This window comes from Erinaceus europaeus, chromosome 17 (genome assembly GCF_950295315.1).
Source record: "Erinaceus europaeus chromosome 17, mEriEur2.1, whole genome shotgun sequence".
Classification (NCBI taxonomy): Eukaryota; Metazoa; Chordata; class Mammalia; order Eulipotyphla; family Erinaceidae; genus Erinaceus; species Erinaceus europaeus.
The window spans coordinates 8,487,665-8,503,258 of record NC_080178.1 but is presented as its reverse complement, the minus strand read 5'-3'; the positions used below and the strand labels follow the sequence as shown (position 1 = coordinate 8,503,258).

General features: G+C 42.9%; 2 protein-coding genes across 2 annotated transcripts in view; both read right to left on the bottom strand.

Annotated features, from left to right (window-relative positions):
• The window catches only part of FAM111A (FAM111 trypsin like peptidase A), a 30,803-nt gene extending 15,265 nt beyond the window's left edge, over positions 1-15,538 (bottom strand). The window contains exon 1 of the mRNA XM_060176246.1: positions 15,403-15,538. The gene's annotated coding sequence lies outside the window, so the exon portion shown is untranslated. The remainder of the gene's footprint in view (positions 1-15,402) is intronic.
• FAM111B (FAM111 trypsin like peptidase B) lies at positions 8,376-15,542 on the bottom strand. The gene is made up of 2 exons (XM_007519595.3): positions 15,403-15,542; positions 8,376-10,756 (listed from the first exon to the last, which is right to left on the bottom strand). Exons 1-2 carry the CDS (start codon positions 15,481-15,483, stop codon positions 8,672-8,674), a joined length of 2,166 nt encoding a protein of 721 aa, XP_007519657.1. The 5' UTR covers positions 15,484-15,542; the 3' UTR covers positions 8,376-8,671.
• Between the last annotated feature and the right edge of the window lie 52 nt (positions 15,543-15,594).

Genomic DNA, 15,594 nt, shown 5'->3' with positions numbered 1-15,594 from the left:
AGAGAGGAGAGGAAGACAGAGAGGGAGAAAGAAAGATAGACATGTGCAGACCTACTTCACTGACTGTGAAGTGACTCCCCTGCAGGTGGGGAGCTGGGGGGCTTGAACCGGGATCCTTCTGCCGGTCCTGTGCTTTGCACCAAGTGTGCTTAACCTGCTGTGCTACCACCTGACTTCCCCTAAAAGTTTTTTTAAAATATATATATTATTGACTTTATTTTAGTGTGTGAGAAATAGAAATTCAGAGGGAAAGACCAGAGCACTGCTTAGCTCTGAGCTGATGGTGGTGCTGGGGACTGAACCTGGGACCTCTGAGCCTCAGGCATGAAAGTCTTTTTCAGAATCATTATGATGTGAGCCAGAGACGACCCGAACTGCCCCTGCGGCTCCAGACAGACTATGACCCACATAGTCAACGACTGCCACCTCTCCAGATTCAAAGGAGGTCTCGAAACTTGACATCAGGCTCAACCTGATGCTGTTGACTGGCTACGGAAGAAGGGCAAACGCTAGAAGAAGAATGATGTCTTCGCCATCCGAGTTTCTATAGTTTGGGTGAGATCATCAAAAGGATGCCTGGAAAGGATTTCGGTCTCCCAGGAGGACAAAGTAGGCCTTTAGGGTACTCAACAACAACAAAAAAGAAGAAAATAGGTTCAAGGGGTTAAGTGCTGGCATATTTGGTTGAGCACATATGTCACAGTGTGCAAGGACTCAGGTTCAAGCCCCCACTTCCCACCTGCAGAAGGAAAACTTTACAAGCAGTGAAATAGTGCTTCAAGTGTCTCTCTGTCTCTCTTCCTCACTGTCTCCCCTTCTTGCTGGGCTAGCGTGGGGGTGCCTCTTCCCGGCACACACTCTCTGGGTTGGAGAGAATGTGACCGGAGCCAGCCTGGGCTGCAACTCACTCAGCCACACGAGGGAGATGACTCAGGAACAGACACGTGGTGGCAAGACAATGCAATACCTTTATTGATCAGAGAGCCAAGGCTTTTTGAAGGGCAGACACGGAAGTGGCAAGTCAGAAACAGACATGGCTAGGAAAGGGGAGGAGGAAGGCAAAAGGGGCTGGAAAGGCAGGAACTTTAGCAATTGTTGTGAGGGTTTTAACTGGTAGGATTAATAATATCCTGCAGGCAGGGAGGGTCTTGAGGGTAGAAAGAAGATAGATCTAGGAGTTGGGTGGTAGCACAGCGGGTTAAGTGCACATGGCACAAAGCAAGGACTGGCTTAAGAGTCCCGGTTCAAGCCCCTGGCTCCTCACCTGCAGGGGAGTCGATTCACAGGTGGTGAAGCAGGTCTGCAGGTGTCTATCTTTCTCTCCCCTTCTCTGTCTTCCCCTCTTCTCTACATTTCTCTCTGTCCTATCCAACAATGAAGACGTCAATAACTACAACAATAAAACAACAAGGGCAACAAAAGGGAATAAATAAATTTTTTTTTTAAAAAAAAGAAGATAGATCAAAGGAATGGAATGGGTGGGGATCTTTCAGGCAAAACAATGATTATGTAGATAGTCCATAGTATCATGAATGCAGGGTGGTTTGTGAGGCAGGGAATCTGATAAGATGAGAGAATGGATGTCCCCTCAAGTCAAACTCTGCCAAACTCAACCACATCCTCACAATTTCCCGACATCTCCCCCTTTCTTTTTATCTAATGGCCATAGTATCAGGGATGCAGGGTGCTTTGTGAGGCAGGGACTGTGATAAGATGGGGCAAACCTTTGGGGTTACTCCTGTTCTTCCTTGCTCAACCTTTCAGTAGAGAGAGAGACTGACAGGATAGATGCACTCCTCAGGTCAAGCCCCGCCAAGCTTAACCACATCTTCACAATTTCCCGACACCTTCTCTTTCAGTTTCTATCCAATAAGTAAATAAAATAAATAAATAAATCATGAGATTCAATATTTTTTTAAAAAACACATTTACTTATTGGATAGACAGCCAGAAATTGAGAAGAAGGGGGAGATAAGAGAGGGAGATAGAGAGACACCTGCAGCACTGCTTCACCACTTGTGAAGCTTTCCCCCTGTGGGTGGGGACTGGAAGCTTAAACTCAGGGGACTGAAAGCCTGAACCTGGGTCCTTGTGTATCGTAACATGGGTGTTCAACCAAGTGCACCACCACCCAGCTCTGGGAGGTCAGTCTAATACCAGATGGCATATCCTCTCCTGTGGGCTCTGAGAAGCCCAGGAGGGGATGCTGAATAACAGCGGAGGAGCACACTGATTCTGCCCTTGAGATTGTGATGACCCTATTACAACTAGATGGCTCATGTGGGGCCTCCAAGGATGTTCACTCCCACAGACATTCCCACAACAAATATTTTTTATTTTATTCTCTATATTTATTGAATATAGACAGTCAAAAATTGAGAAGGATGGGGGAGATACAGAGGGAGAGAGCCAGAGAGACACCTGCAGCCCTGCTTCACCTCTCACAAAGCTTTCTTCCTACAGTGGGGACCGGGGGCTTGAACCCAGGTCCTTGAGCACTGTAACCTGTGCACTCAACCAGGAACGCCACTGCCAGGCCCTATTTTATTTTTTTAGAGATTTATTTTTTGAGATATGTTTGTTTATTTATTATTGGACAAAGACAGAGAGAAATTAGTAGGGAAGGGGGTGATATAGAAAAAGAGAGACACCTGCAACCCAGCTTCACCACTTGTGAAGTTTTCTCCCTACAGGTAGGGAACCAGGGGCTTAAACCCGGATCCTTGTACACTGTAATGCTTAACCAGGTGTACTACCACCTGCGCACCCCACAACAACTACTGATAAAATAAAACCAAGTTTATTCTTTAATAAACTTGAGCTCAACTTGAGAGCAACAACTTAACAAAAGGTGGAAAAGCAAGACTGGGTTATTTATGGAGATTCTGAAGTCTGCTTTAAGTTGGATATTGAACATTGTTGGGTGGTTAGGACAGGGTAAGATTTTGGGGAAAGTATGTATGTAATGAGGCCAGGAATAGAGCCAGGGTTCTAGAAATTGTGGGATGGAAGCTGGTCTGATGTTTGTTTGCTTGGAAAGAGTGGCTAAATCTTTGAGGAAATTACTGGAATTTTTTTTTGTAATGTCATAATTATTTTATTTTAATGAGAGGGGTAGTGTAAGAGAGAGAGTGACAGAGACAGACAGAGAGACTGACCATGCAGAGTACTGGTCATCTTTGGCCTATGTTGGTGTTGGAGATTGAACCTGGGACTATAGAACTTTAGGTATGAAAGAAACTTTTGCCGAACCACTATGCTATCTCTCCAGCCCCAATTGCCAGAATTCTATAAAGATATTTGCAACATTCATATTCCTAGCTCTAAAAAGGAGAAAGCAAGGCAGATCCTTAAATATTCTACGGGTTGTATTTTCCAGTACGCTGAAGATTGACAAGTTTAATTTAATTCTAGGGTTTCCACACCAGAATTTGGCAACTGAAACAGACACATTGCAATTCCTCAGGCCAGTGGCAGAGGTGTCTCAGTTCATTGAGGTCTAGCAATGAATTTATTTACCCACCCTGTTCTTTCTTGGATGGAGAAAAATCATCAAGCAGGGAGTCGGGCGGTAGCGCAGCAGGCTAAGTGAAGGTGGTGCGAAGCACAAGGACTGGCATGAGGATCCCGGTTCGAGCCCCCGGTTCTCCACCTGCAGGGGAGTCACTTCACAAGTGGTGAAGCGGGTCTGTAGGTGTCTGTCTTTCTCTCCCCCTTTCTGTCTTCCCCTCCTCTCTCCATTTCTCTCTGTCCTATCCAACAATAACGACATCAATAACAACTACAATAATAACTATAACAACAAAGAAAAAACAAGGGCAACAAAAGGGAAAATTTAAAAAAAAAAGTAAAAACCATCAAGCTTATCCTCTCCTCCTTCCTTCCTGTCCTTTCTTTTTAAAAAATGTTTTTATTTATTATTGGATAGAGACAGAGAGAAATTGAGAGGAGAGGGAGATAGGAAAGGAAAGAGACAGATCCCTGCAGCCCTGCTTCACCACTCTTGAAGCTTTCTTCCTGCAGGTGGAGACCAGGGGTTTGAACCTGGGTCTTTGCCCACTGTCATGTGTGTGCTTAACTAAGTGTGTTACCTCCTGGCCTTCTTCTTTCTTCTTCTTCCTCTTCCTCTTCCCCTCCTTCTCCTTCTCCTTCTCCTTCTTCTTCTCCTTCTCCTTCTCCTTCTTCTTCTCCTTTCCCTTTTCTCTTTTCTTTCCTCTTCTTTTCCCTTCTTCTGTCCTTTCTTAACTTCTGTCCTTCTTTCTTTCTTCCAGAACTGGAGGATTACTTCTGGGTTGACATTTTAATGCAGAGACAGCTAGATAGAGGGAGAGAACCACGGCACCAGATCACCTTACTGTGCTCCCATGTGGTACAAGGACAAAAACCAGTTCTACCAGTTCAAAACTGCCAGAACCTGGCAGCAACCCAGATGGCCAACATCAGATGAGTGGTTAAAAAAAATCACATCAAATAGATGGGGTTTACAGTCAACAATATTTTTATACCATTCCCATATTTGGGAGCTAGCCTCTTCCCTGATCCAGCTTTCTGGTCCTTTTTGCAGCCATGACAACATCTCCCCAGACAATAACTTGGATCCACCTGCATATCAAATGTCAGGCTCAAAAAAAAAAAAAAAAAGAACTAGTATAGTCAAGGGAGGACCCTTTGGAATATAACTAAAATAGGCCTACTAACTATCTACAAAACTGAGACCCTCAACTCTTCATCTGAACTATTCCAGCCTTTAGGTTCATGATTAGTCAACAATTTGTTTGGCTTTATATGTTAACTCTTTTTTAGCCATCATGTTACAGATGTTAACATGATGGCAACCAGACTTCCCTGGAGAGACAACCCCACCAATGTGTCCTGGAGCCCTGCTTCCCCAGAGCCCCACCCCACTAGGGAAAGAGAGAAACAGGCTGGGAGTCTGGATTGATGTATCAACACCCATGTTCAGCGGGGAAGCAATTATAGAAGCCAGACCTTCCGCCTTCTGCACCCCATAATGACCCTGGGTCCATACTCCCAGATGGTTAAAAAACACGGAAGCTATGGGGGTGGGATATGGAGTTCTGGTGGTGGGAATTGTGTGTTTATCCTCTTATCCTGTGTGTTTTTTTTTTGTTGGTGTTTCCCTTTTTTTAAGTTTATTTATTTTCCCTTCTGTTGCCCTTGTTTTTTTATTGTTGTTGTAGTTGTTATTGTTGTTCTTATTGATGTTGTCATAGTTAAATAGGACAGAAAGAAATGGAGAAAAGAGAGGAAGACAGAGGGGGAGAGAAAGACACCTGCAGACGTGCTTCTCTGCCTGTGACGCGACCCCCCCCCCTGCAGATGGGAAGCCAGGGGCTCAAACTGGGGTCCTTACGCTTGGTGCCACATGCACTTAACCCGCTGCACTACCTCCTGACTCCCGTGTTTCCTTTTTATAAATGAAAATTTTATAAAAAAGTGGTAGGTACACACGATGGAATAACGTACTCAACTGTTCTGTTAAAAATGATGAGGCTGTCTCCTTTGCCACCTCTTGCAAGTATCTCTCCCTTTTCTTTTAATTATCTTTATTTTATTTATTGGACAGAGACAGCCAGAAATCGAGAGGGGAGGGAGGGATAGAGAGGAACAGAGACAGAGAGACACCTGCAGCCCTGCTTCAGCACTTGCAAAGCCTTCCCTCTGCAGATGGGGACTGGGAGCTCTAACCTGGGTCTTTGTGCTCTGGAACATGTGCGCTCAACCAGGTGCATCACCACCTGGCTCCTCTCTCCTCATCTCCCCATCTCCCCTCCCACCTCAATTTCTCTCTCTCTCTCTCTCTCTCTAAAAGCACATGATCAGATGCCACACTGCTGATTTTGACTGCTTCTACTGCAGCAATAACTCTTGAATTACCGTGAAGCTTTCAACTAGACATTGACACTGTGGCCAACACGATTTTCTCTAGTCCCTCTTATTCTTATGTAATTTCTTATTGAAGTCACACTGAGTGATAAAATCGTATGTTTCCGGTGTGCATCCGTAAGAATCAATATCTATGTGTAATTCATGAAGTTCATGACCCAAAGTCCAAACTAAGTTTTAGATGATACTATGAAAATAACAGCAGCCTTGGAAGATAGCTCACCTGGTAGTGTGTATATCCTGGCATGGACAGGACCGAATTTGAACCCCTTATACATGTGTGTGTTTAAGATATATACTCAATGGAATACTACTCTGCAATTTAAAAGGTTAATATTGTATCCTTCCAGACAAGATGAACAGAACTAAAGATGATTATGCTCAGTGAAGTAAGGAAGTGAATGACCACTAGAAGGTGGTTTCACTCATATGTAAGAGTTAGGTAATCTAAACCCATGAGCTTGCAAAGAAGACAGTTTGTTGGGGGTATAGCGGTGGACACATTGTGGAATTATATATCCCTGTAAGCCCAGGGTTAACTTCCGGTTGGGGGGGGTGGAAGGAACAAGCCAATGTCTAATGAGGCCCAGGGTAGAGTGGTGGTGATTTGAACTAAATCAGGAAAAGGTCCCTGCTTGAGAAGTGAGTTCTTTTCTCTCCCAGCTCTTGGAGGCTGTCACTGCTCCTTTGAGACCCACCCTTCACTTTTGTTAAGTATTTTTTTCCTGCTGTGCGTTCTGACTTGGAGACCTTATGGGGGTGGTTTACAGGGATCCTAAGTAGACTGAAGGACCTCAGAAGGAATCTGGGCTTTTTCTGGGGAAGCAGCTTTCTGTTCTGGGAAGACATTTCCTGCCTCCAGTTTCATTTTGCTCCCATAAAAAGACACCTCGAGATGGTCTTGTCAGCTGTTCCAACCAATAACATTTTCGGCGCTGTCAGTAGTTTTCTATTTCAACAGTCTCAGAGGAGATAAATCACAGGAGGGGCCAGGTGGTGGTGCATCTGGTTGAGCGTACAATGCAGAAGGACATGGGTTTGAGCCCCTGGTCCCTGCCTAGGGGGGGAAAGCTTTGCAAGTGGTGAAAGCAGGGCTGCAGATGTCTCTGTCTTTCTCCCTCTCTATCTCCCTGACCCCTCTTGATTTCTGGCTATCTCTATCCAATAAAGAAAGATTTTTCTTTAAAAAAAACAAAAAGATAATTCATAGGAAAAACTTTCATCTGCTCCAGCACTCATGAAGCCTCCTCCATCCAGGTGTTTCCATGTGGCGACCATGTTCCTGGGTGAAACATTTCAGGAACTTCAACTACCTCAGTGTTTGTGACCATCAGCAAAGAACGGAAGATCAACACACAGATGTTTGAAGCCAAGAGTTTTATTGCAGTGTTAGTCAGCTAAGTCACTCTCACAGAATAAGAGGGCTTACTCCTCAGACAGGAAATGGGCCCCGATATACAGGACTGAGTGTTTTTTAAAGTAAAAGTTTCGGAGGATCTTTGAGATTACATCATTAATGGACAGTTGGGATTTGTATAATCACTAGCACTTTGTGTACATGTCCTCATACTAAGTACAGTGGAAGGGGGGGGGGTCACCTCTCTGCACTTGCTTCTCTTGTGGTCATAGACACAAGGGTTTCATCTCCCCTCAACAAGCCATGAAGGCTTAGCTCTTTCCTGAGTAGGACACATATGACTTGTCCTTGGCAGAGCACACCTGACCACACATTCTGCCACCTTGTACTCTGTTCTAGGGTTCTACCTGGGTGGTTTCACACCTGGATGTTTCACTAACTGCTGGCAGCATTTTGTTCTTGGTAACATAGACTTGGAAACTCTCCAAAAATGTTGAGGGAAACCTCAACATTCATCACAGTGTCAGTGACTTTCATGACTGCCAGCCCTCTGTAACAGCCAGGGGCTCAAATCTGGGTCCTTCCACATGATAAAATGTGCTCTTATAGCAGGTGAGCTGTATTATCCCGATGCCTGCAATATTAATATTTATTAATATGAAAGAAATACGAATATTTCTTTAAGTTTGCATGGTGTTTCATACATCCACAAAGTTCTCTAAGAAGAGATAAGCATTATACTTTAGGAAGCTTATGGATCAACCTGTCAATGCCTATGTTCAGTGGGGAAGCAATTACAAAAGCCAAACCTACCTTCTGCATCCCCTGATGACCCTGGGTCCATGCCCTCAGAGGGTTAAAGAATAGGAAGGCAGGGGGTCGGGCGGTGGCACAGTGGATTAAGTGCATGTGGCGCAAAGTGCAGGGACCGGCGTAAGGATCCCGGTTCGAGCCCCCAGCTCCCCACCTGCAGGGGAGTCGCTTCACAGGCGGTGAAGCAGGTCTGCAGGTGTCTGTCTTTCTCTCCCCTTCTCTGTCTTCCCCTCCTCTCTCCATTTCTCTCTGTCCTATCCTATTGCGTCAACAAGGGCAATAATAATAACTAGAACGAAGCTACAACAAGGGCAACAAAAGGGGGAAAAAATGGCCTCCGGGAGCGGTGGGTTCATGGTGCAGGCACTGAGCCCAGCAATAACCCTGGAGGAGGAAAAAAAAAACAAAAGAATAGGAAGGCTATCAGGGGATGGGATGGGATACAGAGTTCTGGTGGTGGGGATTGTGTGGAGTTCTACCCTTCTTATCTATGGTTTTTGTCAGCGTTTCCTTTTTATAAATAAAAATGAAAAAGAGCGGGAAAAAGGCTTAATTGGTATAATACCCCTGGGAAATAGCATCTTTTTCCCCCCACTAATGCTCCATAGCTTCAATTTGATGGCCTTCAAATGTCGAGTCTTGTTTCCCTTGACACAGTAATTGATACAAGTTCTCATTAATCCGTTGAATATCACAAAGTACGGACTCCATGGAGTAGCCATACTCAATAAGGCCATAAACCAGATCTCCACGGCTATAAATAATCCCCAGGGCATGAATAGCCACCAGTCTGCCATTTGCATCAAACACTGGGGAGCCAGAGGAGCCGTCTGCAAAGCAAGTATCATAACTAAGGGCATCAGTTCGACAAATGTGTGACTGGAAACTTCTTGGGGTAAACATGGAGAAAGGACTGATGTTGGCAGCAGCACAGTTTAGCAGCTCATCTTCAACATACTGTGAATATTTCTCTAATCGATGACCAACTGGAATCACAGTACAACCGTCTACTTTCTTATGCTCTCCCTCTGGGTGACCAATCAAATAAATCAAACCACTAGACGGCAGAGAAGAAACCTGCCCAAAGAGGCCTGGAGGAAACTCACTTTCCTTTTCATTTTTCCCCAGTTTTAAAATGGCATAATCTAGATTTTCATCAGACACCTGAAGCAATGCCTCAATGGGGAACCATTCCTCTTGAACAGGGCGGAATTGTTTGTAATTGAAAGTTACCATTGCACATTTGCATACTATCCCTTGCCACAACTGTCTGTCTGTGACTTCTCCCACTATGAGTTCTACCACATGTCGACAGGTGAAAATAAAACCATCGTTGAAGACAAAGCAAGTGCCATTGCCTGTTCTCCCATTATTGTTCCACTGAATGAACCCAACAGAGTGACTGAGATGAACAAGCTGTTCACAGGTGGCAACAGAAGTAGAATTTTTGGTCACTTTTGCATAGTCCTTTTTATAGATATTAAACTGCTTGGAGGTTGACAGGTTTTTTCTCCTCCGTTCTTCAAGAAAAAACTTTCTCATCTCACGTACTGCTTTTTTGAAACTAGGATACTGATGCATTGTGACTTTGTTCAACATTTGCAGATTCTTGATGGAGAGGTTAATTGCCTCCTTCTGTTGAACAAAATACTGTCTACCTGTCTGGCTCCTCTGCCTGCAATGTGGAATTCTGTATTTTCTCTTGACATTACCACTGTAATAGTTTTTAATTTCGAGAATTGTCCGACGTTTTGTAGCTTCCACATCATGCCCTATCCCTGGACGTGATACGATGTTCTCTCTGTTCTGTTCTCTGTCTCCAGTTCCTCCTCTCTCTGGGTCATCTAACTTGCCCTTGGGCCGCTCCTGACCAGAAGGACTTACTTCATCAGTATGATGTTCCTTCTTTGGTTTAGTATTTTGGGGAGGTGCTTTCTTGATGTAGTTTTTAGAAATATCAATTTCTAGGGTTTTCCCAGACACTTCCTCTACCTTGGATTCCCTTCCATAAATTGTTTTATGTACTTCCACCAGCTTCCAATCTAAATCTTTTAGGTCAGAGCGAAATCGTCCATCTTTGCAGAGGGCTTCTTTGATTGTCTCACCCTTCAAAGCATAGACACAAAGCGTGGTTCCCGGTTGGTGAAGTTCATTCATCTTAACAATGGTCTTGGTATTCTTCCCAACAGCAACAATGTGAAAAAGAATGCATTCAATGTTTGGGTTCTCACATTCGCGCAGTATCTTATTCCCTTTTTTCTGGTGTTTCCTGATTTGATAAAAGGTGATTTTTAAATGGGAATCTTTAGGTAGGCACTTGAGAGGCATTCCTGGATTTATATAGCCCTTGATGTGTCTTTCTTCATAAATCCTAATGTCCTTAGCAACATGTTCCTCCATTTTTTTAGAGAAAATGTCATGGGCTCTGAGTGCTGAGTAGACATTCTCATTGAGTTCACCATATGCATTATATTCACTATGGTCTGGCTTCCTGGATTTGATGTCCAAAGTAAAGGTGAAGTGACATTTTTCATGGCTACTTAAATGTGGGTTCTGAATCCCAAGGTATGTTTCCTGCTTGACTTCTCTTTTAAATGTACGGCTGCTGCCACACTCTCCTGTGTCCGATGCACTGTTGTCGGCTGACGTGCCAGAACGTGTCTGCTTCGTGACGACGTCCTTAGAGAAATGAAAAGATCAAACATCTTACTAAGAGTCAGTCACCTCAAGACCTTCTGGAAGGCAGCTCAGTGGCAGAGTTCTGGACTTATGAGAATGAACAAGGTCCTGAGATTAATCCCCAGCACTGGGCATCATAGAGTATTAACCTGGTTTTTCACTAGCAATTTCATGAAATAAAGAAGACACATCTTAAGAGTCGCCTTTCATCGTAATGTTTCCTGTGTTTCGAATTGTCAAAGTAAATCCGCAGCTGGTAAGCTAAGTGCTTTACCATGTGGGATCCTACACTGGAGCTCTGACACCAGATGAGAGCACTCTGGCAGCACTGGAGGCTCCATGGACAGTGGAGCTGTGCTGTGGTGTCTCTCCTCTTTGTCTCTCTATCTCTCTATATGTACATATATTGGGTTGTCTAAAAAGTCATGATGCATTTTTTGCAAAAAAAAAAACAACAGAATAATATGTCATAATTTTTCTGACAACCCAATAGCTATATGTGTGTTATATCTATATCTATAGATGAAATTTTAAAAAATGAAAATATTTCCCTGGAAAACACTGGTATTGTAGATACATGAGGCCTCAGCACTGAAATAAATAAATAATACAAATAATAATATTTTTATGGTACTAAGAAGTACCAAAGCACTTTTCAGATATGGCTTATTGGTGGCTTAAACCTGGCACCTCAGACCTCAGGCAGAAAAAAAAAAATTTTTTTTTTTTGCATAACCACTGTGCTATCTCTCCAGCCCTAGATAAAATATTATGGTTGAAAATTGGACAGTGGGAAATGAGAAATGGGGATAAACTAATGATCATTATTCTACCATTGAAGATAAGCATTTCATATAATAGTCCATGTTCTGTGTCACTTGCATCTACTATTGTCACACAGATATAAATGTAATGTCTCTAAAATCACACTGTGCTGAATGTGACTATTCCTCTTCAGAACTGTATTGTTATTATTCTTATTACTATTACTATTATCTTTATGGGCTAGAGACAGCCAGAAATTGAGAGGGGAGGGAGAGACAGAGAAAGAGAGAGAGATAGAGAGAGAGAGAGAGAGAGAATGAGAGACTAAGACCTGCAGTACTGCTTCACTGGGGACTGAAGACTCAAACCTGGGTCCTTGCGCACTGTAACAGGTGCACTCAACCAGGTGTACGACCACCCAGCCCCTGATTACTCTTCACTAAGCAATCTACCAGTGCTTTTATTTGTTACTAAGCCCCCTTCAAAACGCAGTATGGGGGGTTCACATGTAACCATTTTAATCCCTCTTTTTTTGTTGTTGTCATTGTTGTTACTGGATATCTCCATTGCTTAAAAATAGCACATTTCTATACACATGATTCTTTATTTATTTATTTGCTTATTTATTTTAAGTTCTTTATTAGGGAATTAATGTTTTGCATTCGACAGTAAATACAATAGTTTGTACATGCATAACATTTCTCAGTTTCCCATATAACAATACAACCCCCACTAGGTCCTCTGTCATCCTTCTTGGACCTGTATTCTCCCCACCCACCCACCCCAGAGTCTTTTACTTTGGTGCGATACACCAACTGCAGTTCAGATTCTACACATGATTCTCATTTGCACATGTGGTTATTTCCCTAGGCCAGTAGTGGAATTACACAGACTGAGGCTATTGGTGGACTTCACAGTGTCTATACTGTCCAGCAACTCTGGGAAACTTGATTAAACTCAGCCTGCTGCTGACTCTTCAAAGGACTTCAGTACTACTTGTTTGTTTGCCAACTAAATAAACCTTTAAAAACTAGACTAGGGGCCGGGCGGTAGCGCGGTGGGTTAAGTGCACATGGCGCAAACCGCAAGGACCCGCACAAAGATCCTGTTTTGAATCCCCGGCTCCCCACCTGCAAGGGGGTCACTTCACAGGCAGTGAAGCAGGTCTGCAGGTGTCTGTCTTCCCCTCCTCTCTCCATTTCTCTCTGTCTTATCCAGCAACCACAACAGCAATGGCAACAACAAGAATGGCAACAACAAGAATAACAACAACAACAACAACAACAAGGGCAACAAAAATGGGAAAAAATGGCCACCAGGAGCAGTGGATTCATTGTGCAGGCACCGAGCCCCAGCAATCACCCTGGAGGCAAAAAAAAAAAAAAAGTAGACTAGATACCATTTATTTATTTATTTATTTATTTACATGAGAGAGGAAGAAAGGAGACAAGAGAAAACATCACTCTGACCCATGCAGTACCAGGGATCAAACCTTCCACAGGAGTGCAAACCACTACTTTCCTGAGGTTTACGCCAGTCACTTTCACGACTAAATTCATCGTCACAGCTAACAGAACCCACTGAAGAGATTGCCCGTTTAAGCTTATTTCAGTTGTACTCAGATTTCCCTACTAAAGAGAGTAGGGGAATTTTTCTATGAATATTCTTAAATAAGCTTCCTGGTACACATATGTAAAAGTACTTCTTGGGTGTAGACTTAGAAGTGAAATTGCTCATCTGTTTTGCCTGGGGGGTTTGCTGTTGTTGTTGTAAATTTATACACTACTTCACTCCTTTTTTTTTTTTTTTGATGAGTGATTTAATAGTGCTTTACAAAATTAGAAGCTAACAGTGGTATAACTCTACCGCATTCCTACCACCAGAGTTCTGTGTCCCCATCAGCTACGCTGGAAACTCTAATAGTTTTCCAAGGTCACAGATATGGGTTGACTTTATAGCTATCACTATCTAGATGTATCTCTTTTATTTATTTATTTATTTATTACCATTTTTTCCCTATATTCCTGCCTCCACTTTCTTTCTAACTCACACAGACACTTATTACTACTTCCAGGTGCCTTTCCTTTCCCCCTTCTTATCTCTCAGATAAGAGAGACAACAATGCCTGGCTTCCTCTGGTATTTTTTTTAAGATTCAGTCTCCCTTTCAGTAATGCTATAAAAACAAGATTCTTGTTGACAGGCACTTTGGGTCCTAGTGGAATTGGAGATCAGAGCCCTGTGGTCATCTTCCCCTATCACTTACCCCTTTGGGAATAGGAACCAAATATATTTTTTTGGGGGGGAGATGCAGATAAAGCTCTGTCCCCCGCATTCTATTTACCTCCAAAGAGTTTAGAAGTTCTATACTGTAGTTCTGTTCTCTAAGTGGAGGCTCTGGAGTGATACTGCCTAGCAGAAATCATTACAGTGACGGGAATGTTAAATAGCTGCAGCGTCCAACACGGCAGTCACATCACCGCTGCGTCCTTCTGCACTTAGCCAGGTGCAGGCACTGGCCACATCTGGATGGCCTCTGACACTTGAGATGTGGCTAGTTCACAGAGACTAGTCCTTTCATTTCATTTCAATCTAACACACCCATTTTTTATTACTTCACAGTGACAGGATGTTTTTATCCTGACAAAATATAAAATCCTACTTATCCCCTATTACCTTCCTACATTATTTCCTGTGTGATTCTTATGAGATCCCTCTACACAACATTGCGTATAGCTATATCGCTTCATAAATATGTCTTCATGTATACATGAGTGAACATGAAATTGTCTCAGAGACTTTCCTTAAACTGTTCCTTGATGCTTCACTCACCTATGAAATCTTAGTCGTTCCTTAAACATTTTCTTGGGTTGGCAAAATAGCTCACTTGGGTAGTACACTGCTTTGCTACGGTATACAAATTGAGTCTGCTCCCCACTGAGCTGGGGGAAGCTTCCATGTTATGGTTTTCTTTATTCTTTGTCCTCTATGTGAAAAAAAAATCATCCCAGAACAGTTAAGTTCCAGAGATGATAACTTTTTTTTTTTTTGCCTCCATGGTTATCGCTGGAGCTCAGTGCCAGCACTATTAATTCACTGCTCCTATGGTCATTTTTCCCCCATTTTACTGGTCAGGACAGAGAGAAATTGAGAGAGGAGGGGGAGATAGAGAGGGAGAAAGATAGACACCTGCAGACCTGCTTCACCACTTGTGAAGTGATCCCCCCCCAGCCCCTTGCAGGTAGGGAGTGAGGTCTTAAATCCACCTGGCCCGAGATGATAATTTTTATCTTCTCGTATGGTATTACCTTAAATCCTGAGTGTGAATTAAGCATTATTTCTTCTGTTTAGTATTATCATTTTTGCATCTTTTGAGTAACATAGTATATAAGTAAACAGTGGCTCCAAGACTTGAACGCCTGGGTTTAAACCATGTCCCTGAAATTGTTATATTGATGCTTTAGGTGTGTTTGTATTTAAGTTTATTCATTTGTAAAACTTCACTGCTAAAAAGTACTTATTGTATTGAATTTTTATTAAATATTAAATTGGTGATTCATAAGAAGTGACAAGCATAATCCCAGCTAGTTTCTCAGTAAACTTTAAATTATTATTTTTGCCCAAATCGTCAGTGACAGTGTCAACACGGATGGTGGTCAGGTGACATTACTGTCTAGTAAAGTGCCTTTTGCATGAACTTTATTTACACTAGTACTTTATCTAAGTACTAGTTTGTATCCCCTCTTCCAATACATTTTAAACAACACAAGAGAAAGGATTGTGGACCAGTTTTGTGAATTTATCCCTGTTGAAGATTCTACAAAAGTACAAAAGGGTCAGAGTGCTGCTCTATGAAGTGCTGTGAGATAAAGCAAGACATACCTCTGAAGTTTCAGGTTTGCTACTTGGTTCATTTTCTGTAGCACTGGGGGACTGGTTTGTTTCCAATTTTATGGAAATCATGATGAGTTCCAAAAATACACCTGGTTTCTACTCCTGGTCAAGATGCAGAAACAAGGACTGGACTGATCCAACTGAAATGGCTGAAAAAGGTAAAAGAATGCATACGTGAAC

Bases quoted from the DNA above. Each gene is read 5' to 3' on its own strand.
- FAM111B (XM_007519595.3), bottom strand. From the start codon at position 15,483: ATGATTTCCATAAAATTGGAAACAAACCAGTCCCCCAGTGCTACAGAA. The intron at 10,757-15,402 runs GTATGTCTTGCT...CATTTCTCTAAG, and splicing joins GCAAACCTGAAACTTCAGAG to GACGTCGTCACGAAGCAGAC.